At 47.5% G+C, this 23,114-nt stretch overlaps 1 protein-coding gene across 2 annotated transcripts in view; it reads left to right on the top strand.

Annotated features, from left to right (window-relative positions):
• Positions 1-18,354, top strand: part of GRIN3A (glutamate ionotropic receptor NMDA type subunit 3A) — a 147,347-nt gene extending 128,993 nt beyond the window's left edge. The window contains exons 7-10 of one of the 2 annotated variants that reach the window (XM_026506108.4): positions 8,197-8,361; positions 9,510-9,586; positions 14,077-14,405; positions 16,320-18,098. In XM_026506108.4, coding sequence (XP_026361893.1) covers positions 8,197-8,361; positions 9,510-9,586; positions 14,077-14,405; positions 16,320-16,366 — 618 coding nt within the window. In that variant the 3' untranslated portion in view covers positions 16,367-18,098. Of the gene's footprint in view, positions 1-8,196; positions 8,362-9,509; positions 9,587-14,076 lie in introns of both variants that reach the window. The other variant, XM_026506109.4, reaches the window with a different exon arrangement.
• The last annotated feature ends 4,760 nt before the right edge of the window (positions 18,355-23,114 follow it).

Genomic DNA, 23,114 nt, shown 5'->3' with positions numbered 1-23,114 from the left:
CAAGATGAACTAAAGTGTTCATTATTTTTCAAAAATAAAGCAACTGGTCATAAAACATTTATCCCAACAACCTGTATTTACTAACAGCTGAAACAATAGATGGGTTTACAATAGTCAAATATAGCCATATAAAATTTCAAACTTCCATATAATAAAATCTAATAAAAGCTAACGGTATAACTTAAAATTAGAGAAACATGAATAACATGTAGGAAAAAGGTTAATAGCTTTTTTTCAATAAAAGGTCTCACCTTGTCTGAAATGCATAATTGGCAAAGGATGTAACTATATGATTCACACAAAAGGAGATGGGAAAATCAAACATCAAAAAACAGCCTCACTAAGTAAATACAAATCAGAATGTTTAAATCAGGAAAAAGTGATTACATATAAAACAGGCTTGGCGAGCATGTGAGCATTCTGTGCACTGGGGCAGCAGCAGGAACAGAATGCTCTGAAGGCTGCCTCACACATCGCGAGGCATCAAAACAGTTACGTCATCTGACCTGTTAATCCCACCCTCTACATATTATATCTCAGGGAATCAAAGCCGATTTTTTTTAAAAGATTTTATTTATTTATTTGACAGAGATAGAGACAGCCAGCGAGAGAGGGAACACAAGCAGGGGGAGTGGGAGAGGAAGAAGCAGGCCCACAGCAGAGGAGCCTGATGTGGGGCTCAATCCCACAACGCCAAGATCATGCCCTGAGCCGAAGGCAGACACTCAACCACTGTGCCACCCAGGCGCCCCCAAAACCGATTTTTTAAATGTTATGCACAAAGGGGTTTTTTTTGTTGCAGCCATATTTATCATATATATATAGATATATATAATAATATTAAAGAAAATAAAACACCTGACAGTTTGAGATTAGTTTGGTTAATTATGGTAAATAACAGGTGATAATATAAAGCCATCAAAATTAATAAATAGTTACTGTAAATGCACACATTTTTAGAAAGTAGTGTTTTTTTAAAAGCATAGTTGTTATATGTTATGTTTACGTAACTCTGGAAAATACATATGCATATGTTTCCTATGCAGTTCAGGAGAGAAATTGGAAGAGCTGAAAGTATTTTGTAGGGACACCTGGTTGGCTCAGTCGGTTAAAGCCTGTGACTCTTGATCTTGGGGTTGTGAGTTTGAGCCCCACGTTGGGTGTAGACACTTAAAAATAAAATATTTTTTAAAAATAAAGTATGTAGGAAAAGAATTATGGTTAATCATCTCTAAGTTTTAGAAATATTTTTCTGAGTTGTCTTAATAATAAATTAAGATTTCCAGAAGACCACACAATGGAACTAATGTAGCAAATTGAGCACCAGGTCAAGGCTAAAAAGTGGTTGCCGAAGCCTAGAAGGAGCGGGAGTTTGGGGAACGCAAGGAACAGAGAGGGAGCATTTCCTCAGCAGCATGGGCAGGATATGTTGATGGAGCCGTTAAGCAGATTCCCGATTAAAGAAGACAGAGGTACCCCAGCCCCCAGGGCCTGGGAAGTGATGGGATGTTCCCACAGACACCGTATGCTGTCCATCTAGATTATTTTGCTCATCCAAATGTGTGAGCACTGTTAACTTCGCTTATGCATTGTCCGGGCTGGATTTTGCAAATCATCTCCTCTTTTGTTTCTTTTGTTAAACGTGATCTTTCAGTCTGCCTTCATTGATGAGAAAATTACAGATCCTCTGAGTGAACATGTTCTTTCTCCCTCTTCATGATCATTGTAGATTGTTTTAGAAATCCCAAGTGATTACACCTTACACCCTTACCCTACTCTGCAGCCAGGCAGCCCTGGGAGCTGTCCTTGGTGCGTCCGAGCCCACACCTCACGCAGGTCTCCATCTTCTGTCCCTCCCCCACAAAGGGTCATAGGTATAGACACAACAATGAATCTGCCAGATTTGTTTAGCTGCTGCTGCTCTGGTCAAAATAGTGGGTGGGGGGAAAGTGTATAAATCAGGTCGTCTAAATTAGAAACAGCATCTGCTTCCTACGCATCTTGCTTCTAAGTCTCTAGGAGTCATCGTATTTCAGGAGCTCCACTGCCTTTCTTTTCTTTACCTCTCACGAAAACCGTTATTCCTCCCCTACTCCTGTTCTTACTAAAGAGAAAGAAAATTAGTTTGAACACCAGGATTGGGCTTTACAGACTCAGACGGGAGATAATGCAAAGTTTAATGCACCAGATCGCTAATACATAAAATGATTTCCTCTGGTTCTTGTAGTTACTTTGCTCTGGGGGAAACCTACTTCAATAGGTACTGGAAATCCTGAGATTAATCATAACCAAGTTTCTTGTCAGATATATACTTTATTTAATAAGCATTTATTGAGCACCTACTATACACCAAGCTTTTGGAGGCGTGCAAAGAAAGGCAGAGCCTCACCACGTCAAAGAAATCTTCCTAGAACAGACTCACACGTTCATTTCAGTGTCCTGCGTGAGAAACAACGTCTATCTCAAGATAGGTTCTATTTACACCTTGGAGCTAGAGGAGTTTAGTCCTTTAAGCAACAGGTCAGGTTCTTTGGTTGCAAACAACAGATTAGTTGAAGCAAGAAAAAGGGGGGATTATCAAAAGAATAGTGGGGAGTGCGATGTTTGGAAGTAGGGAGGAGAATAACTGATGATGCCTCAGGGTCCACAGGACTCCAGGGATGGTAGTGGCAGGGAATAGGGGACTATGTCTTTGAGACACTGGCATTGGAAATGACTCCCCCTCAACCACTTTCAGTGACAATGTCTCTGCCTCAAACGCAAATTGCCTTGCCTTGGGTCACACGCTTGGCCTCAGGGGACCAAAGAACCGGGAGTCTGTAATTGGTAGACTCACCAAAACTATATGAAGTGGGAGAGTGCAGTTCCCCAAGGAAAGGGTCCTAAGCTAATAAAATCAACACGCTACATGCCCAACACAAGCCAGCTGAATCTGCCTTCAATTTCTAACATTTTTATTTTATTAATTACAAATATATGTCCCCCAGACTGATGAACACTGGCATGATGAAGTCAGGATGGCAAGTTTTCCGAGCTCTCTCTGCTTTCTCATCTATCAGTTGAGAATATCCATCTCTCTCTTTCTCCCTCACAGAATTATTCTAAAACTCTCCTGAGATATACGGAAGTGTTGGGGGGGGGGAATTTGCATACATTTACATTATACAAAAAAGATTCTAGCTTTCATATGCTTTCATCCATCCATTCAAAAATATTAATTGAACACCTAGTAAATACTCAGCACTGTTCTAGGCAAGCAGGGTCCACTCTGAACAAAATGGGCAAAACCCCTGGTCTCTTGGAGCTTACATCCTACATGAGAAAGGAAACAGGCAATAAATTCATATACATTATGTCAGGAGGAAAACAGAGTAACGGGGCTAGGTTGTGTCCAGGAAAGGTAGGGGAGGAGGGCAGGTTTTTCCTTTTTAACCACATGCTTAGGGTAGATTTTACTGATAAATGACGTTTGAGTAGAGACTTGGCAGAAAATGAGGGGCAGGAACAGTATTGATCGCTGGCTGAAGAGTTACAGGCAGAGAGAACAGAAAATGAAGACCTTCAACTGTTCCATAGACTTAAAGAAGTGAGGGATAGCCCAAGTAGCCGAGCAGAGTGAACAAGTGAGAGGAAGATACGCGGTTAGGAAGTGCTGGACTAAATCATCAAAGGTCTTGCAGGATGTTGCAAGGAGTCCGACATTCACTCTAGATGAGATGGAAAACCATCGCTGGGTATTGAATGCTACGATATGTTGAAGGAGCCAAGGTGGATGCAGAGCTGAAGACAGACTGAGGGGGTCAGGGAACCAGAGAGAAGACTTTCAGTAGTCTAGGTGAACGATGATGGTGGCATAGGCCAGAGTGGTTGGTGGAGGTGGGGGGGAAGGCATCAGATTCTGGGTATGCTTTGAAGGTGAGGTCTGCCATATTTGCAGACACACTCTGTATGGAATGCTAAAGAAAGAGTGCAGTCAAAGATGACTTGAAGGTTTTGGCCTGAGCAATAACAAGGACAGAGATTTTCTGATGAGAAAGACTGTGTGAGGAGCAGTTTTCAGCGGGGAAAATTAGTTTATTTCAGTGTGTTAAGTTTGGGATGTCTGTTAGATACCCAGGTAGAGAGACTGAGCGGGGAGGTGGGGAAGACATAAATTTAGAAGTCATTGGCAGATAGGTAAGATTTAAAGCCATGAGTCTGGTTAAGAAAGTGAGTGCAGCTAAAGAATCAAATACATGCCAATATTTATGATCAGAAAGGTGAGGAGGAACCAGTAAACAAGACTGAAGTAGAACAAAGAAAGAGCTATCCCAGAAACGGTGAAGAAAATATATCAAAGGGGATGAGCTAATCAATAGTGTCCAACCTGATACATGAATAAGGTGAAAACCGACTGTTGGATTTGGTAATAGGGAGGTCATTGATGCCTTTGACAGGAGTTGTCTAGGTTACAGGTTGGGACAAAAAGCCTGATTGGAACGAGTCCAAAAGAGAACGGGGCCAGAGGAATGGAAAACAACTGTAGCCAACGCCTTAGAGGACCAGAGAAAGTGTGTACTTGGTGTGTGTTGAAAGATGTGAACCGGGGGCTAGGGAGGCTTAGCTCTTCAGACTCAGCGACATCTAAGGCATGATGCATGAAATACTCTAACGCATTTCTTGCCGGAGGTTTCAGAATTAGTCAGTTATCTCACCAGCTGTCAGATGTTGCAAATGTCCGCATCACAGCAAGATGCAAAGCACGGTTTAGGCAGTACAAAATTGGTGGTCTTGGCCTCTCTGTGTCACTGGGAGCACTCAGGATCTGGGCAGAGACCACTCAGAACATTTGCCAAAACAGGCATCTCCCTTATCTGAATCTAGTCCATTCCTGGAAATACACTGGCTAGTGAATTTCCAGATGGTAGAAGTCCTTTCCATTGTTTTAAATGGGGGCAAAAAAACCACCAGAGCATTCCCACCTCATCTAAAAACCCCAACGAGTTTCTTTAAATATTACTAAAACACTCTTGGACACAGGGGGCACCTGGGTGACTCAGTCAGTTAAGCGTCTACCTTCGGCTTCAGGTCATGACCCCGCGGTCCAGGTGGCAAGGAGTACCTATAAATGGTATTCACTTGAAAGGCAGTGCGGGCTTTAGCATCAGACAGTCCTGGATCCACAGCCTGGCTCCCCCATTCCTTAGCTTCTAAGATCTTGGGGAACATGGTTAATCTCTATGAGACTCGGTTTCCTTGAATGTGAAATGGGGATAATAATACTTAAAGGGTTATTATAAGATCATAATATGCATAACAATGCCTGGCACACATATTAGATGCCCAACTTAAAAGAAACAGTAACTATATCTATTAGTCTATTAGTACGTGGGTGTAAACAACAGAAATTTAAAGAAAAAAAAACTGGCTCAGTCAGTTAAGCGTCCGACCCTTGGTTTCGGCTCAGGTCATGATTTCAGAGTTGTGAGATCGAGCCCCACATCAGGCTCAGCACTGAGTCTGCTCCAGATTCTCTCTTTCCCTCCCTCTCCCCCTGCCGCTCCCCCCTGCTCATGCTTCCCTCTCTCTCTTTCTCTCTGTCAAATAAATAAAATCTTTAAAGAAAAAAATGTGTAAAATACACTGAATACAGCCTATTTGTTATTGAGGTAAGAGGAAAATGAGAGTAGTTATTGTCATGCCCAAAAAAACGGAGGGGAAAACCACATGTTCGAAGGCGAGATGTTTCACTGTAAGTTACATTTTTCTCTCTCATCTTGGCAGCACCTTAGAAGAAAGCAGTGCCAGTCTGTTCAGTGTTTTGCTGGAGTTAAATGATGTTAAAGTCAAAAATGAATTCCCCCGTTGTGTTCTTTATCCACAGCAGTAATAACTCATTGAATCCTTATATAATAGCCGCATCCTGTACACATTACGACAGGTGCAGCCCAAGGGCTATTTTCGGCCATATTTGTAATCTGCTTTATGGAGGTCAGCATTACACAGTTGGTCACCACTTGTCCCAGGAGAAGCCGAGTACTTGCGTAGCTCTCGGGGCCCGATACACCTCTTGCCTTTCCTAGACCAGCATTCCTCCTTGCTCTAGGGCTGGGCTTCTGCCTCATTCTCAGGTGGTCTGCCTAGTCGTCCCGCCTTGTGCTTGTCGCCTAGACCTGGCCATGCCCTATGTCCCTGCTCACCTCCAGTCATTAGTTCTCCAGGGATCCTAGCAGCCATCACTGACACAGAGCCACTGCTGGAGGTACCGTCATGGAGGAAAAAAGATTTCATGGCCCAGACTCCACGGGAGTCTGAAATCCCCAAGTTCTGCCTCTGAACGCTGCCCCCAGATGGACTTCCTGGCATACCCAGGAGGTGGACCCGTGCCTGAGCCATGTCTGGCTAGCTGTTTCTTCAAGATTCAGGTGGGGAGAACGACAGAAAGTAAGACCCCTTCAAGAGAATGGGGGGACACTGACATCGGTCAAGCGAGGGTGATTAAGAGTATGGGCTCTGGAGCCAGACTGCCTGGGTTTGAACCGCAGCTCTAACCTTTGCAAGTTGTGTGACCTTGGACAAGTTGCTAAGCTATTTTGTTCCTAAGTTTCCTCACCTATAAAATGGAGGTGATGACAGTACCTACCTCATAGGTTGTTATGAATAGTAAGCAAATTGCTACAGTGATAAAGTGCTCAGAGCTGTGCCTTCCACATATTAAATGTTAAATAATTATTGATGATGACCAAAAGCCCCCAGCAGAGGGGTGACTTCAGGCTCCTTAGCACTGGTATCCGAGGGCTTGCTCAGTGTGGCCCTGTTTCTCCCTCACGTTGTGTGCCTCCTGCACCAGACCTACCCCGCAGCCGCCATGGTCTGCTTCACAACCCCCCACGTCACTGTGCCAGACGTCACTCCTTTCCCTCTGTTTCTACAACCTTCACAGTGCTTACTTTCCCACCAAAGCCTCCACATCCTACCTCCTTATGAGCCAACTTCTCCACAAAACTGAGAAGGCACAGATCAGTGTCTGTATCATGGCGTATGAATGTTTGCTTCCTCCCTAGACTCAAGCTGATTAAAGGCAGGGACATAACCCTCCTATCTTCATCCCGTGGTACCTCAAAGCGTGCTTGAAGTGGCCACTCAGTGTGTCCAAAGTCTGTCTTCCTACATGATTGACTCATTGATGTCCGTGACTGAATAATACCCATTTCATAGGGAACTCGTGAGGATTCTCTTAGATCTCGTATGTCAATCACTTAGCAAAGTACCTGCCACATACAGCTGTTGTGACTATCATTGCTGTGACTGCGGCTGGCTTTTTGGGGGGCGAAGAGGGGTCAGAAGGGGCAGAGGCAGAGGGAGAGAGGGAATCCCAACCAGACTGCACGCCCAGCACAGAGGCTGATGTGGAGCTCGATCTCACAACCCTGAGATCATGACCTGAGCCGAAATCAACTGACCGAGCCACCCAGGTGCCCCAGCTGCTGTTCTGTTGTGTAGCAGAAAGAGCCCGGGCTCACAGCTAAACAAACATGGACTTATAGACCAGCTTGGTCCCTGAAAAGCTGCAAGCGTTTCAGTTTCTTCAACTGTAAATTGTGGTTTTAATACCTGTCTCAGTGCAAAAAGGTAACCAATCAATAAATATTAGGTCTCTTTTTTTTCCTCCTCTGTGGCCGTCTAATTTTGTGACCTGCCTGAATTTACTTCACTTCCCTGGTCCCAGGCTCCTCCTCTGTAAAATGAGAACATTGCAGTGGTGATCTCCGTGTTCCTGCCAGATCTAAATGTAAACATTAGTGAACTCATCATCCCTTCCCCTTAAACCTACTCATTCTGTGCCCCTGAGAGAGGTTCTTCCCTTGATAACTACCCAGTGCTTCAGTATGAGTATGTTGAATTGTTTCAGTCCTTGGTCTTTCTCCTCTGTCTCTCAGTCTCTCTCTAGAGCCCGTAGGGTGGTCCAGACCCCGGGGACCCCTCCTGCCATGGGACTGTATGCCCGTGGCTCCCCAGGAAGCGTGCTGTGCAGTGGCCCCCCGTCCTGGCTGGGCCCCCCTAACAGCGCAGTGTAGTGAAGCCTGCCGAGCACACTGGGACGGGTAGTCTCCAGCTCTCCTGGGCTCCAGGAAAAAAAGTATCTGCATCTAAAAACAAGCGTGGGGCCAGGCGGAGCCTCGCATTCATGGCCTTGCCTTTCCTGTTCTGCCACAGACTCTGCAGATGGGCATCAAACACTTCTCCGGACTCTTCGTGCTGCTGTGCGTCGGGTTCGGTCTGTCCATCCTGACGACCATCGGGGAGCACGTCGTGTACAGGCTGCTGCTACCGCGGATCAAGAACAAATCTCGGCTGCAGTACTGGCTGCACACCAGCCAGGTGAGCGCCGCCCCGGGGGTGACCGTCAGAGCCCAGCGCCCCACGGCAGACAGGTGGCAGGTCCCCAAGAGAACCAGGGTGGTGTAGACAACTCCGTGTAGAAGATGGAGCTCCCTCCATCCCATTAAGACTTTCCCCTTAAATTAGCCTGTCCCGCAACACCCGTTCCTTTCTCATAACCCTCCACTGTTGCCCCCACGGAAGCGTGGAATTGTTTTATCCTGGTGTCACTTAGTAGTGACAACCTGAGGAGATGGTGTGAGATTTATTTCCTACAGCCTCTCTTCTCGCCAAAACGGAAACTCATTCGGTGAGCTGGAAGTCCCTAGTTCCCTTTAGATGAACCCAGCGGCCCCGGGTCTGTCCCCATTTTCCCTGGCGCCGGGGCGAGAAGTCGGCCGGTGTCCAGGCCGAGCCGCCCGGGATGGTCGTCCCGTCCCCAGACACGGGCGTGCTCACGCCAGGGACCACGGAGACCGTCGGCCGCCCGCCCCGCGCCCTCGCTCCGCTCTCCCTGACGGCGGTGAGCACAGAGCCGGAGCACAAGAAGCAGAGGGGCTGTGGCAGCAGTGGCGGCTGCCCCCGGGTCACCGCGCGCCTGGCCCCGAGGCTGCCCCGCCCATCTGTGACAGCGACCCTTTCTTTCTAGCTAGGCCACAGTCCTTGGCTTGGTCCCTTTGAACCCTGTTCTTCCCGCTTCGTCCTGGAAGGATCTGGCCTCCTCGGGGGAACTCGGCAGACGGGCGACCTCCACCGGGCGCTGCCGAGCCTCGCGGATTCGCCGGGCGCTTCCCTTTTGCTAGGAAGTTCGGACTTACGTTTTTGACTCACGGTGGCAATTCTACAAGGCCCTTTGCCACACGCTAGTGGTGACGACTCCTTCATACCACGTACCTTTCTACGACCCACAGCATCTCTAAAGCTTCCTTCAAATGACTTTCCCCCCCAGATAGAATAATAACAGATTAAAATTTGGTTCTCTTGAGATTTGGGGCTGCAGGCTGATCTGTTTTCGGGCATCCCTGGAAATTTGTTTAAGGAGGTCAAGATTCGTAACCATGAGATACACGATTAAACTCAGATGGTACTTTGTCCCCACATTGTGTGTTTCTAATGATCTCTGCCTGTGAATCTGTTCTTTCTGCCAGAGATTACATAGAGCACTAAACACATCGTTTGTGGAGGAAAAGCAGCCGCGTTTCAAGACTAAACGTGTGGAAAAGAGGTAAGAAGAGGCCAGCGCCAGGTGTCTTTGTGAAAATAAAAGTGGAGAGATGTAACCGGGACCCCCTGCTCAAAGGGGAAATTATGTATAAATAATTCAGATCAAATCAGGACCAAGTTGTTGACAATACAATCAGTAAAAATACATGTGGTTTCAGACAGAAGTAGAACAGAGAAGAAGAAAACGTATCAGTACAGATAGGGACAGGGAAATGCAGCAGAGGCCACGTACGTCACGGTTAGAGGTGCGGCTGTGGTCTCCAGAGTCACGCGTCCGGATCCTGACCTGTCACGGACCCTTGCCATACGTGTGGCATAACAAGCTATCTCTTTAACTTCTCTGTGCCTCCACGTCCTCGTTTGTGAAATGGAGATAAAAACAGTACCACCTCCTAGAGCTGCTATAAGGATTACGTGAGATCATACATGTAAGGCCCCGGAAACAAAGCCATTTCAGCTCTTGTTACTGTTACGCAAGCCTGAATTCACGAGTCCAGCAGGCCGTTCGTTTCATGCCGGAGAGCCTTTCTAGCATGTGTCTGCCCGCCACCCCTTTCCAGCAGTCCTCGGGATATTTGAAATATGCAGCAGACATGTTCTGCTTAATCCATTTCCTGGCACTCTTACTACAAACTCCCCAGGAAAGCATCTCATCGATAGGGAGTAACAAGCATTAAATGCACGGAGGACGCCTTCCCCACACGCAGCCGGTGGGCGACTGGTGCGGCTCAAGATGCCGGAAGGGTCCGGAAGGGTCCGGCCTGGCTCCTGGCTGGCCTCTGCCGCCTGCTGCCTGGGGCGGCCCTTCTCCTCCTTTCTTTCGCCCGGCGGCCTCCGTTCAGGGCGGCCCCCCCGAGCTACTCCGTCTTCGGTGGCAGGTCTTCAGCTCGAAGCTTGGCTTCCTGGGTCATTTTGAAATCTGCCACTCACACTTCTCACTCATAATAGAGGAAAAGGGGAAAAGGGGTGAAAAGCATCATTCTTTCTCATTGTTGATACCTCCTCTGGGACTGCTGCTGTCCCCTTGTCTCCAGTTTGCACCTAGCTTGTCAGAATCATTTCCATTCTCTCTCGAAGCCTCTCTTTCCAGTCAGTGAGCACCTCCCGCCCTCTCAGTCTGTGGTATTCCTGGATCATGTCGCAGCCCTGTCAGCGACAAGCTGGAGACTAATCAGGTCACAGCTGCTCTATGTCATGTTACGTATTTTTTTTCTGTAATTATTTTTTCACGCAATTTTTTAACCAGAGGAACACAAGACGACATGGTGGCGAAGACGTCGGTCTCATGACAAAGCATTTGTTTACCATCCGTAATAGAAACAGGAAGCCCAGTGATCCCGTTTCCAACCGTGATATGATTCCTAGTCACATGTCTCTCACCTCAGCTGAGAACCAAATGTGTCTTTCACTCAATGTATCCACTTTTCTTGGCAGGTTCCCTTCTGGAGCCCCTTATTTTGAGAAGGAGCTAAGGCAGAACATGCCCTCCTGGCTTATGTTGGGCCCACACGTCCTGTGCCACCTCCTCCAGCCCAGCACCCAGCTCTGACCTTTCAAAGGCAGTGAGTGTTTGAGGCCCCACAGCTGTCACGTCTCTTCTGAAGGCTCTAGTGGAGTATTGACTCCAAGGTTACAGAATTGGTCTGTGGAAGCTCGTTTGGCTCATTTCTAGTGACAAACGCAGTTCACCCACTGGTCACCTTACACGCTAAGGCTGAGGAAGGTTTGATAGATAACAGAACAAAACGCTGAAGAGGCCTCCAAGTAGACACCACATCTGACATCTGACATCTGACATCTGTCGTCTTCCATTCACAGGTGGCCCAGAGTCACATGTCGATTACCAGGGCACTTGTTATGCTAGCAACTCGAGTCTGTCATGGAATCCAGCTTCTGCTTATTCTTCTGTATTCTATTCCCAGACATGTGTACAAAGCTCTGGAGAAAACCCAATTGGCTAGCTCTACTTACCTGATTTCTGTGGTTGCCTAGATGCCAGGAAAATGTGCAGATGCCCTACTCCCAGGTTCTCCCTATGAATCATTCTGTGGTACTACAGTTAGGTCTGCTGGGTTGAAAACTCTTTCCCCCTTTTTTGGGAAGAGTATCAATGCAAATGCCTGTGTCTGCTACAATTCGGCATTCCTCCAGCGTGCTCCGTATTTATAGAATGAGTAAAACAATAGATAAGTGGGTGAATGCAGATGAGTGTGGCCCTGAGGACCAGGGATGGTGGATGTGTGTGCACCTGCTGGAGAATAAAGATTTCTTTGAGTTAAAACAAGAGATAGATGAGCAAATTATTAACATGTGGATTTGAGGAAAGGCTGAAAGAAGTTCTGGGCCATAATACAAAAGTAGATACTGCTCCTTTTCTATTTAAAGCAAAGGAAAAAAAGTAGCTATTGCAAGACACTGCATAGTCTCTGGTTTATTCAACCTGGGATTTCATAGAAGTGTTGGTCTGCACTTCACCAATACACCCCCATTTTCCCTTTCCCCTTGTCCCAGGATATACAAAAATGGTAAACCGTGTAACACACACGAACAAGATTGTCTTGAAATTTTTCAAACTCAATTGGAAGAGATTTGAAGGAAAAATTAAAGGGAACTGTACAACTAGAAGTAAAATTATAACTGCAGCCCTGGCCCGGGTTTAAAGCCAGCGGGGCCATAAGTGGGTACATTGTAGACATTAACCGAGCCCAGGACACAGGAAAGCTAAGCTGTGGTGTTACCTGCTCCTTATACGCCACTTAAACTCTGAGAAAGGTAAAGGAACTGCAGGGGAGATTGGAATGTGTGGTTTAATGGCTTGGGGCATGTATCTTAGTTCTTCCTGTATGAGAAAACTGTCTCAGTAACTTAATTTTCGAACAACAGCAAGTTAGCAATCTGTGGGTCAGCTGTGCAGTTTACTGGTCTGGGCCGGACTTGGCTGATCTTGGCTACATTTGCTCATTGTCTGAAGCCAGCTGGTGGGGAGGGGGAAAGCAGCTAAGGGCTGGCTGGTCTATGGCCCCAGCGGGGTCCACTGGGAAGACTGGGGACTCTCTCCACCCTGTTATCATCAGCAGACTAGTGTGGTTTCATTCATATTGCAGCAGCAGGGCTCTCAGAGAGCCCCGCGGGGGACGTGCACGAGGCTTCTTCAAAGTTTAGACGTGGAACGCCCGCCTGTCATTTCTGCTAGTTTGGCCAAAACAAGTCAGGAAACCAGATTAAATTCCGGGGGGGAGGGAAAGCCAGACTTTCTCCCCTTGAATTCTCCTTGATAAAGTTGAGCTGCAAAGTCACGTTACCTAGGGACTTGGCTTCAAAGGAGGAACAAAGGATTATGACCATTTCTGTAGTCACCCGCAGGGCAAACTGCAACAGCAGCATCCTGTTAAGTCCTTGTGTTTCTGTTCTCATCCATGTAACTGAATCAAGACTTTATTAGCCCTTCCTTTGCCCCTCCCCTTCTTCTCCGGGAAAGAAGCAGTCCAGAAATAAAGATTCAGTTCCACGGACTGGGACAGAAACACAAGGACTTAATAGAATGTTTCCACGTAGGTTTGCCCTGTGGTGGGTTGCAAAAGTGGTCGTAACCCTCCTCCTCTTCCAAGACTAGAGGAAATCCACAGTTCTACTGCTTAGGGCTCTAGTCCGTTCTTGTAGCAGGAAACTCTTCTCATTGCATCTAACTGTCAAAGTTTCTTTCAGGCCCCAATTTACGCCCCCCACCCCCCACCCCCTGTGCCTGTCCGCCAGTAACTCTGGTCATCTGCAGCCCTCTCTCAGAGATGGTGGCAGGTGGTTTGACACAAGCCTGAAAGACAACTGTGAATCTGTTTCTACTGACTTGCATTATTCCAGCACGAATTTGAGGATTTCTTGGGGTTTCTTTTAAAGTTTCAGACCTGAGCTGTCATTCTCGGCCCACATAAAATCATCCCCATGATGGAAAACTTTTTGCTGAAACCTGCAGCTTGTATGTTTTTATTCTCCTCAAACTCCAGTAGTAGACTTCAGGGTCCTCCTGTGGGACGGGGGATGAGCCGTTTTAGAGTATCTACCAGCCGGCTTATGCTTAGAGTCCAGCCGGTGAATAAACAGGTTCTCACTTTTACTCAGGCACCATCTTTGTAGCCAGAGAACAGTTCGAGGCGGTGCTGTGCTCTGAGCCTCACTGGCAGGAAGGGAGTGGAAAGACATCCGAGGTTCTTCATACAAGAATATGCCACAGCCCGGTCCATCAGCCCTCCAGACGATACATCTATTCCAATTTCAGGGCAGCATAAGACTTGGTAAGACCTTGAACTTCAGCTGGAAAGAATGGTAATGCTCTTTTTGTCCCTGTGCCACTCCAGCAGGCAGTCTGTCCGTGGCAATCTGCCCTCTGACTGCATATCGAGCTCCATATTCACAGTTTGAAATGGCCAGCAGATGGGGAGCAGCACTTTGAGAGCCGCAGAATGGAATTTAAATCTAAGTGTCTCTGTTTCCTAGGTCCAGTGTGGGACCCCGTCAGCTCACTGTGTGGAATACTTCCAATCTGAGTCAGGATAACCAACGAAAATACATCTTTACTGATGAGGGAGGACAAAACCAGCTGAGCGTCCGGCCCCACCAGGACATCCCGCTCCCTCCAAGGAGAAGAGAGCTCCCGGCCTCGCTGACCACCAATGGGAAGGCGGACTCCCTACACGGAGCCCGGAACTCAGTGATGCAGGAACTCTCCGAGCTCGAGAAGCAGATTCAGGTGATCCGTCAGGAGCTGCAGCTGGCTGTGAGCAGGAAAACGGAGCTGGAAGAGTATCAAAGGACACACCGGACTTGTGAGTCCTAGGGGACCGCGCTGCTCCCCTTCCCAGTTCCCAGCCTGCCTCTGAGCCCTCGAGACCCTTTGTAATGCTCTTTTGTAACTGCTGACGAAAGTGTGGGGAAGCGCAGGTCTAGGTGTCTCTTAGAGGTCAAGTCTGCGCATCCTGGCCTAAAAATCAGCCACAGCTCTCCCCACCCTGACTCCCTAGCTCTCCAGGGTAGGGGTCTTTCAGAGCAGGGATGGTAAATTAGGACGAAACTCCGTGGAAAGGATCTATGAATGACCAGGCAACCCTGGCTCCTCACTGGGTACCATACTAGTAGTTCTGGGTCTTAGCCCTTGCTCTGCACTCTCACCAACAAGAGATAAAATGTTTTAATTTTAGTACAGAACAGGATTATCCAGGGTTTTGGCTTTTGATACAACTCCCCCAACTAGATTTGCTCCTGCATTCTGAATAGGAAGCTAGATAAGAGGCAGAGGTGTGGGTACGTAAACAATGACGCGAGCTCATTAGCATCACAGCAGACCAAGGATTGATTGGATCAGGCACGAGCCCTGTTTTTGAGAGGGGTGCGCCTCTCCAGCACCATCCTGACCAACAGGAGTAGGAACGGCTTACGGCTTACGTGCCACTATGAAAGGGGACAGGGGTGTGGCGAGCGGGAACAGAGGACAGGCAGAAGAGGCATTAAAAATGTACACCATGTTGAAGAACGGAGGCTCTGGGCCAGAACAACAGTTTGGCTAAGGAGGGACTAGGACTGTACTTCTAGTCTAACTAAGCATCTCCGCTACAGTGTGTGCCTTTTATAAAGCAAAGCAAAGCAAAGCAAGGACCTGCCCTTAGACGAAACCGGACTACCCCTGCTCATTGCCCATACGGGGTATGGCAATGCCAACCCAGCTGGCACTGTGGCTTAAGTGAAAAGGCTCTGCAAACCACATGCTAGCCCGTTTTCAAATCAGCAGTTGCCTCTTAGCTTTAGGAATCCCTAAAGCGGACCTCCCCTGCAAAGACCACAAGCTTTAACATTTGGGACGGTCCCCTGTGCGGTCCATCTCAGTCTCCCAGCCCCACACCTTCTCCACCCTGCGGGGCTGTGACCAGGTGCGGTCCCTCCCGTTCTCCCCCAGACCCCATCCGATGCCCCCAAGGAACTGATTATCGGTAACCTGGCTTCCCCTCTGCCTAGGCATCCCTGTCCCAATTGCAGTGGCTTGGACATGCAGGAAGGAAGGAAAAGTCATGGGGAACTATGGGACATCAGTTCCCAGTGCTAGTGTAGATAGGAGGCATCTAGGAGTCCATTAGAATGCTGACTGCCAGGGCCCTTCTCCCCAGAAGATGGGGTGAGGTGGGTAGTCTGGCTCAGAAACCTGTTAACCAACTCCCCCAGGTGACTGACACCTGTGACCCAAAAATTACTCAAGAAACACCGTTCTAGAAGGATGGCTGCTCCAGGCCTGGGGAGAAGTAAGAGCCTTTTTGAGAGGTTTTTACATTTAGCACACACCTGCTGATTCACCTTCCATACAGCCGCTCCCACCCCTGGGCACCACTTAGGACGAGACTTCCTCGCTTATCATTTACTTTGCTCGGGCCTAGTCAGTTGGGATGCCCGCCACGAATTCACAGTATGCTCTGGATCAGCCGTGCATCACCGGAAAGTCTGCATCACAAAATTTCTCCTGCATTTCCACCCGGAGCTACCCAGTCCCCCAGGGAAAGACAACACCTTCAGCTGTAATTAGATAACACTTCAGTTAATTGAGAAAACCCTGGGGTGGGTGGAGGCAGAGACACTGATGAGGGAGGCAAGAAGCTTCTAACCTCGCAGATGAAACAGTGGGGAACAAGGGGAGCCCTGGAAGCGGAAAGGACAATCCTGCTTTGAAATGCCCTGTCCTCCCGTGTCTCCCCCAGGCGCCGCCGTAGATTTGCAACTGCCTTTGGAAGACGAAGCCTCGTAGCCACGCCCCCCCGCCCCCGCCCCCGCAAGCGCCGGGGACGCGGCAGACTCGGGCGTCCTGCTCTGCGCGGCGTCCCGTGCGGGCGCCCGCTCCACTCCACGGCCACGCTCCTGATGGACTCGGGCACTTTTGTAACTCAGCTCCTCCTGATTGTACTTGAGAAGCTGGCTATTTAAAGGAACCCAGAGGTGAACTCTTTTGTAAAGAATCCTTTTGTAATGCAATTATCCCTCACGTATCTGTTTTGTAAGTTTGGATTTTTGTATATCGGGTTTCCCTTCAGCTTCTCTCCTGAGGCGTTCGGAGCCGTGGTAAGAAGCCGGACGGCCAGTGCACGGCTTCCCCGGCACCTTCTGGGTAACCCCTCGGCCAAAATCCGGCCGGGGCGGCAAGCAGCAGCAGGGGCTGGAGGCGGGCTTGCCGCCGCCGGCACCGCCGGAAATGCCTGCTTTCCGGATGAAGAGAACCCGCGTAATTGCTTGTGGTGGAATGAAGCGGTCTCGGTAGCGGTGGTTGTTGTTATCGGTAGTGACTGAACAGTGCTTTGCAGTGTGTGAAACAGTGTGTTGTGTTTATAGAGTTCGTGAAATGGTGGGTCCTTTGAAAACCCTCCTTTCTGTTCTGCCCCACCTGTTCTTTCAACTCCCCTCGGGCTCAAAACCACAAGGAGCCAAGTCTCCAGGGGGAGGCTGGTATTTCAGTAAAGAAGGAAGAGGTAGGGGGTGCTCCCTTGCCTCCTCTTCCGGCTCCTATTGCACGAGATCAGGAAGGTCTGTTCTTTTCCAGGCTCTGGTGCTGGGCAACCGGGCGACCGGATTGTGTCGCACAGCCTGCCCCGTTTTCCAAGGGGACGTGCCTGGCACAGGAAGCACACGATAAAATATGGCGGGGTGCGCGGGAACAGATGGGGCTCCGTGCTTCGTGTAAATAACAAGGGCCCCAGAGTGTGGATGCCTCGGGGGAGAGGAGCAGCAAGGGGATGCCTCCAACAGTTACAGACGAGTGAGGCAGCCCAGGGACACAATCAGTGGCGGTCTTAACGCGCCGGAGATGACGCCATTGTTCATGGATCTCGCTGTTGCACAACGCTGCGCAGGAGCTGCTGCTTGCGTGCCCACCAGAGCGGTGGTCAGCGACGCAACTGCCGGGGAAAACCCGGCTCCGTCGGGGCCGTGGGCTTCTCGGTGTTGGGGCTGCGTCTAACGGCCTTGGAGCCAATAAGCTCTTCCTTGGTGTGGAGAAAGAATGAAGGGGAAAGAAACTACTTTTGAGCCTCTGTTCCTCCCAACTCATTTTTGATAAGCAAACCAGAAAACCCATCCTGTCGTGGAAAGAACTTGTGTTTTAGTCATCAAACCCACTCCGCTAGCTGCGCTATTGATTATTCCTTTCTTCACCCACCGACGCCCCCCATCTAATCCCGGAGTCCCTCACTCTTTTTAGTTTAGTTCCCAATCGTTTTATGAAAATAATGTACTTAGAAGTATTTTCTTAAAGTTTGTAAAGAGTGTTTGCATTGTGTCTTCATTTTAACGTGTGTGCAATCGCTCCAGTCCGGGAAGAACTGAAATGCTGTCTTGTGAGCATGAAGTGAACAGGCTGTTTTGCTCCAGCCACTTTTCTTGTACAACCATGTGGATGGACTAGATGTTCTCAGGTCTTTTCCATCTTCAGTTTCTATGACTGTGGAATAAATGTTCAGATAGAAACTTCATTTTCTGATGTCCTACTGGCATTGTCTTGGGGGATTCAAATGCGGACGTGGTACCAGCCCCTTCCTCACAATAGACCCACTCATGCTGTAATTTACACTTGTTTCCTTAGTAGAGTTGACGTGGCACAAAATATGCTGAGAAAACTCAGAGCCCAGGCGTCACAAAGTACAATCGAAATGGCTTCGTCTGAGAGACATTCTAGGAAAAGCCACAATCCTGAGAGATCTCTAAAAAATTCTGCCCCGGCCACCCTAGCCACCCACCTGCTACACAGCCTGTGTTTACGTGCCAAGTGCTGGAGACACAAGAGTGAGTGGTAAGGTGGGCACGGTCCCTGAGCTCAGGGGCCTTCTCACAATCTGTCCTTTTCACCACCTGTCCATAGACAGTACTATAGTAGCCAACATTTATTGAGCACTTACTTTATTTCAGCTTCGTTAAAACCCCAGGACAGGTTCTCTAGAGCTAGTCTCAGTAGATAAACCAGACCTCCAGTTTACAGATGGGAATTACGGAAGTTGCCCAAGGTCACACAGCTAGTAAGAGAAGTGGCCGAGACAGAGTCACACACAGGCGGTAAAATTCCAGAGCACCATTTTACACTGTCAGGATTCTGACTGCCGCCTTCCAACCCCCCTCCTTGCTCCAGCCCCCTTCGGTCTTCCTGCCGCAGCGCCGCCGGCCCATGCCTCAGCTCGGCCCCCAGCTCCACGGAGAAGGAAGCCGATGCACGGACCACACGCGCACTGCCACGTCCACTGAACCCAACACTGTGGCCCCCAAGTCTCACAGAAAGAGCTGTTGCAGGCGTCTCTTTGGCTTTCTGGCCCAGCCGAGAACCGGTACAAATACAGCCGAAAATCCCTGAGCAGTCCTGCGCTCTCAGGCACGCCGCGGTTTCTGACACCCGCGGCAGTGTTAGCGGCTGGCCAGCCTGCCAGCGTGAACCCGCTAGCAGGATGCATCCTTCACACACGTTCTTCTGGATTATACCCAAGTCAAATCTCACGCAAATACAAACCTGCTGTAACCTAATTCAGCTGCCAACTTACCCAAGGTTGTTTTGCATCATTCAGTCATTCCTTGTTTGGATGCTTCTTCTGAACCCGGCATTGGGCTAGCTGCTGGCGAGGGAAAGACAAAAGGCAGATTCTGACCCCATGGAGCTCAGTCCAGCGGGGAAACACAAACTGGCAAAACAATGTGGCGAATATTCTGATAAATGCACACCAGGTACTGTGGAGGCAAAAAAGACACTTATCCTGCGTGTGTGCGCGCCTACGCACAGCAGAGAAATTGAGAGGAGCGTAACAGGCACCCCAGGTAAAAGAAACAGAATGTGCTTAGTTCCAGAGTTGGAAAACTATGACAATCAAAAAACTTCAGAACATCCAGTAGTTCAATATGATAGAAACATAAAGCACCGGTGGGTAACGAGCTGTAAGGGCTGCAAAGAGAAAAGCAGAGGCAAAATCCCTATGCTACATTGGATCTGGATCCAAGACTACAGAAACCATTAAAGGACTTTGGGCTAAAGAGGGTGACGGTAAAAGATCAGGGTCCTCACTGCTGGGTGGAACTGGCTATCGTTCACATGTGTTCAATTTGTTTGTAGGGCAGTGAGCAAATGAAGTTAACTTTCTGATCCCTGGGCATGACCTGGCCATGACATCATTTAACCAGGACAGGTGGACTTAGAGATAGACATAAATAAACACATACAGTCTAGATTCTAAACATGTCAATCTTATTTTTCCTGGAACTGGGGAGAAAATGTAGAAGAAAAACTGACCTCTCAATTTATTTGTAATAATAAAAGTTAAGATTTTGAGCATTTACTAGTTGCCAGGCATTCTGCTAAACGTTTTGTATGTATTGACTCATTTCATCCTCAATACAATTCTATAACGTAGTTATTACTTTATGAAACAGAGAGCTGAAGTAACCTTCTAATAAGAGGCAGGGCCATACTCATCCTAAGCCTGACTTCACCGGAAACGTGTTTAGCACGGTGCCTGGAATCACAGCAAGCACCAAATACACAGGCTGGGCTGGGTGAGCAAGGAGAAATCGAAGATCCCTTTGGTTCAGTTCTACTCTGGAACAAAGTGCTACGGGAACTCTCAATGAATAGGGGAAGAAAAATGCAGTCCTAATCTAGGGCCTGGCAGAGAGCCTACCTAAATTAGAGATCTTCAGAAAGACTTAGAAGACTCAAGGTATTTTCATTTATTATCTTCCTGATGACACACATTCTATTGGTACCTGTCTCCACTTAGGGTAGAAGAAAAAACAGTGGTCTGATTACCACATGATTCTGCTGCTAAACTGAGTGACCCTGGGACTTGTTTCCTCATCTCTAAAATAAAGACATGGGGAATACAAGCTGGTACAGCCACTCTGGAAAACAGGATGGAGGTTCCTCAAGAAGTTAAAAATAGAACTACCCTATGACCCAGCAATTGCACGACTAGGTATTTATCCAAAGATACAGATGGAGTGAAGAGAAGGGGCACATGCACCCCAATGTTTATAGCAGCAATGTAAACATGATAGCCAAACTGTGGAAGGAGGTGAGATGCCCTTCAACTGACAGAGGGATAAAGATGTGGTTCATATATACAATGGAATATTACTCAGCCATCAGGATGAATACCTACCATTTACATCAACATGGGTGGAACTGGAAGGGATTATGCTAAGGGAAATAAGTCAAGCAGAGAAAGACAGCTATATGGTCTCACTCATGTGGAACATAACAGTGCAGAGGAGCATAGGGGAGGGGAGGGAAAACTGAATGGGAAGGAATCAGAGAGGGAGACAAACCATGAAAGACTCCTGACTCTAGGAAACAAACTGAGGACTGCCAAAGGGGAGGTGTGTGGGCGGATGGGGTAACTGGGTGATGGGCATTAAGGAGGACACGTGATGTGATGAGCACTGGGTGTTACACGTACCTAATCACTGAACACTACATCAAAAACTAATGATGTACTGTATGTTGGCTAATTGAATTTAAATTCAAAAAAATTTTTAAAGTAAGTACATGGTTTGAGGTCCCTTTTAGCTCCCAGATCCTAGCTTTCAAACCATTCCACTCTGTAGATTTCAGTAACCTGAAATCCTCAGAGCATACTGTTAATCTATTAATGCAAATATACTATGCTTCCAACTTTGTCTACAATTTCCCTCAAAAAGAAAAAAAAAAAAGACTAAATCTATAAAAGAAACCATAGCTATCACGGATTGCCTCAAACAGAGCTATCAGTTTCAGAATTCACAATAATTTCTTTTGTTATAACCACAAAAGGAAATTTAAATTTATATATTTCAGGATAATCCAAATTTGAAGAATTACTTAAATATACAAGGAAAAATTGTTTCCACTTAGGGGGTGAAAAAAAATGAGTCAGGTTTGAATTATGCACTGGTCCAATTAAAGCGGACTTCTCAGGAACTGTTAGCAGAAGCAAGGAGCCGAATTAACTTAACCATGCGGACCTTCCCTGAGTGCTGTGGGCCAGGCCTGCTGCTGGATACTTGGGACTACGTTGTTAAGACACTGCTCTTTCTATGTCCTAACCTGTAAAGTATGCTACAAATAAGACCTTCATACCTCACATTAGGAAGAGACCAATCTTGGGGAGAAATCCCCAGAAAGTAAAACTCAATTTTTCTGTGTGTTGGGACAATTACAGATCTAGGAAATGTTTAGGTTATTTCCATACCAGAGATCTGCTATTATGTAAACCCAATCCAACATGTACACAACCCACCAGTTCCTACTTACGCTCCATGTAGCTGTCTTATCATGTCGTATCAGGTAGACTTCCGTGGTAAGAACTAGTCGAAACTTCCCTGCATACTCACTGGTACTTGAGTTTATCTATCAACTGATAATCCTCAGCAAAAACCTTAAACACCAAAATTTAAAGGCATTCCACACCAATAAACGATCATGGAAATTGACGAGAGCAGAATACAGCTTCCTTCAAGAAGTGAGCATCACTGTCCCAGTAGGTGTAAAAGACAAGTCATCGTTTCTCTATTCTTCAGAACCTTCCCACGAATCCCCACAATATCAGACTCCAGAGTGCTGACTTGAATCCTCACAATATCAAATCACATTCAGCACTCAAGTGGCATCGCATAGTACTATGTGCACGGAACTCCTGACCTTGAAGAACAAAGATGCCTGTGGATCTGGAGAGAGATTTAAAAAACCAAACAAACAAGGAATCCCAATGGAAATTCATGTAAGAATGCAACAGCTAGCCGAAATAGCTGAGCACCTTTGAAACAGATCCCTATGGAGGTAAGAATGTAAGAGCCAACCATGTAGATAAGATATATGCCTTAGAGCTCATCAACCCTGATTTTGATCCAAACTGCCAAGACAATTTCCAAGATAACAACAAAAGGTGGTAAAGAAAAAAAGAACATCCCCATAAGACCTGGAAAAAAGAGAGAAAGGGAAGACTCTAGTACTTCTCCAATAATCCTTGAAGTTGGCATTCTATATAAGAATTAAATAAATTTTCTAAAGAGTCCCTTATGGATCTAGAGGAATTATTCTTTTTTTAAAAAGATTTATTTATTTTAGGGGCACCTGGGTGGCTCAGTTGGTTAAGTGTCTGCCTTCAGCTCAGGTCATGATCTCAGGGTCCTGGGATCGAGCCCCACATTGGGCTCCCTGCTCAGCAGGGAATCTGCTTCTCCCTCTCCTTCTGCCCCTCCCCCTGCTCATGCTCTCTCTGTCTCTCTCTCAAATACATTTTTAAAAGATTTATTATTTTGGAGAGACAGAGAGCATGTTGGGGGGGGCGGCAGAGGGACAGGGAGAGAGAGAATCCTCAAGCAGACTCCCCAGTGAGCAAGGAGCCTGATGTGGGGCTTGACCCAGGACACTGAGATCATGACCTGAGCCAAATCAAGAGTCAGATGCTTAACCAACTGAGCCACCCAGGCACTGTGATTTTTTTTGGAAGACTGTGAGATTTCAAATTTCCTTTAAAAATCTGAAAAAAAGCTAT

Source organism: Ursus arctos, unplaced genomic scaffold (genome assembly GCF_023065955.2).
Source record: "Ursus arctos isolate Adak ecotype North America unplaced genomic scaffold, UrsArc2.0 scaffold_18, whole genome shotgun sequence".
NCBI classification, from domain to species: domain Eukaryota; kingdom Metazoa; phylum Chordata; class Mammalia; order Carnivora; family Ursidae; genus Ursus; species Ursus arctos.
The sequence above is the reverse complement of the archived record's forward strand: the minus strand, read 5'-3'. Positions and strand labels throughout refer to the sequence as shown.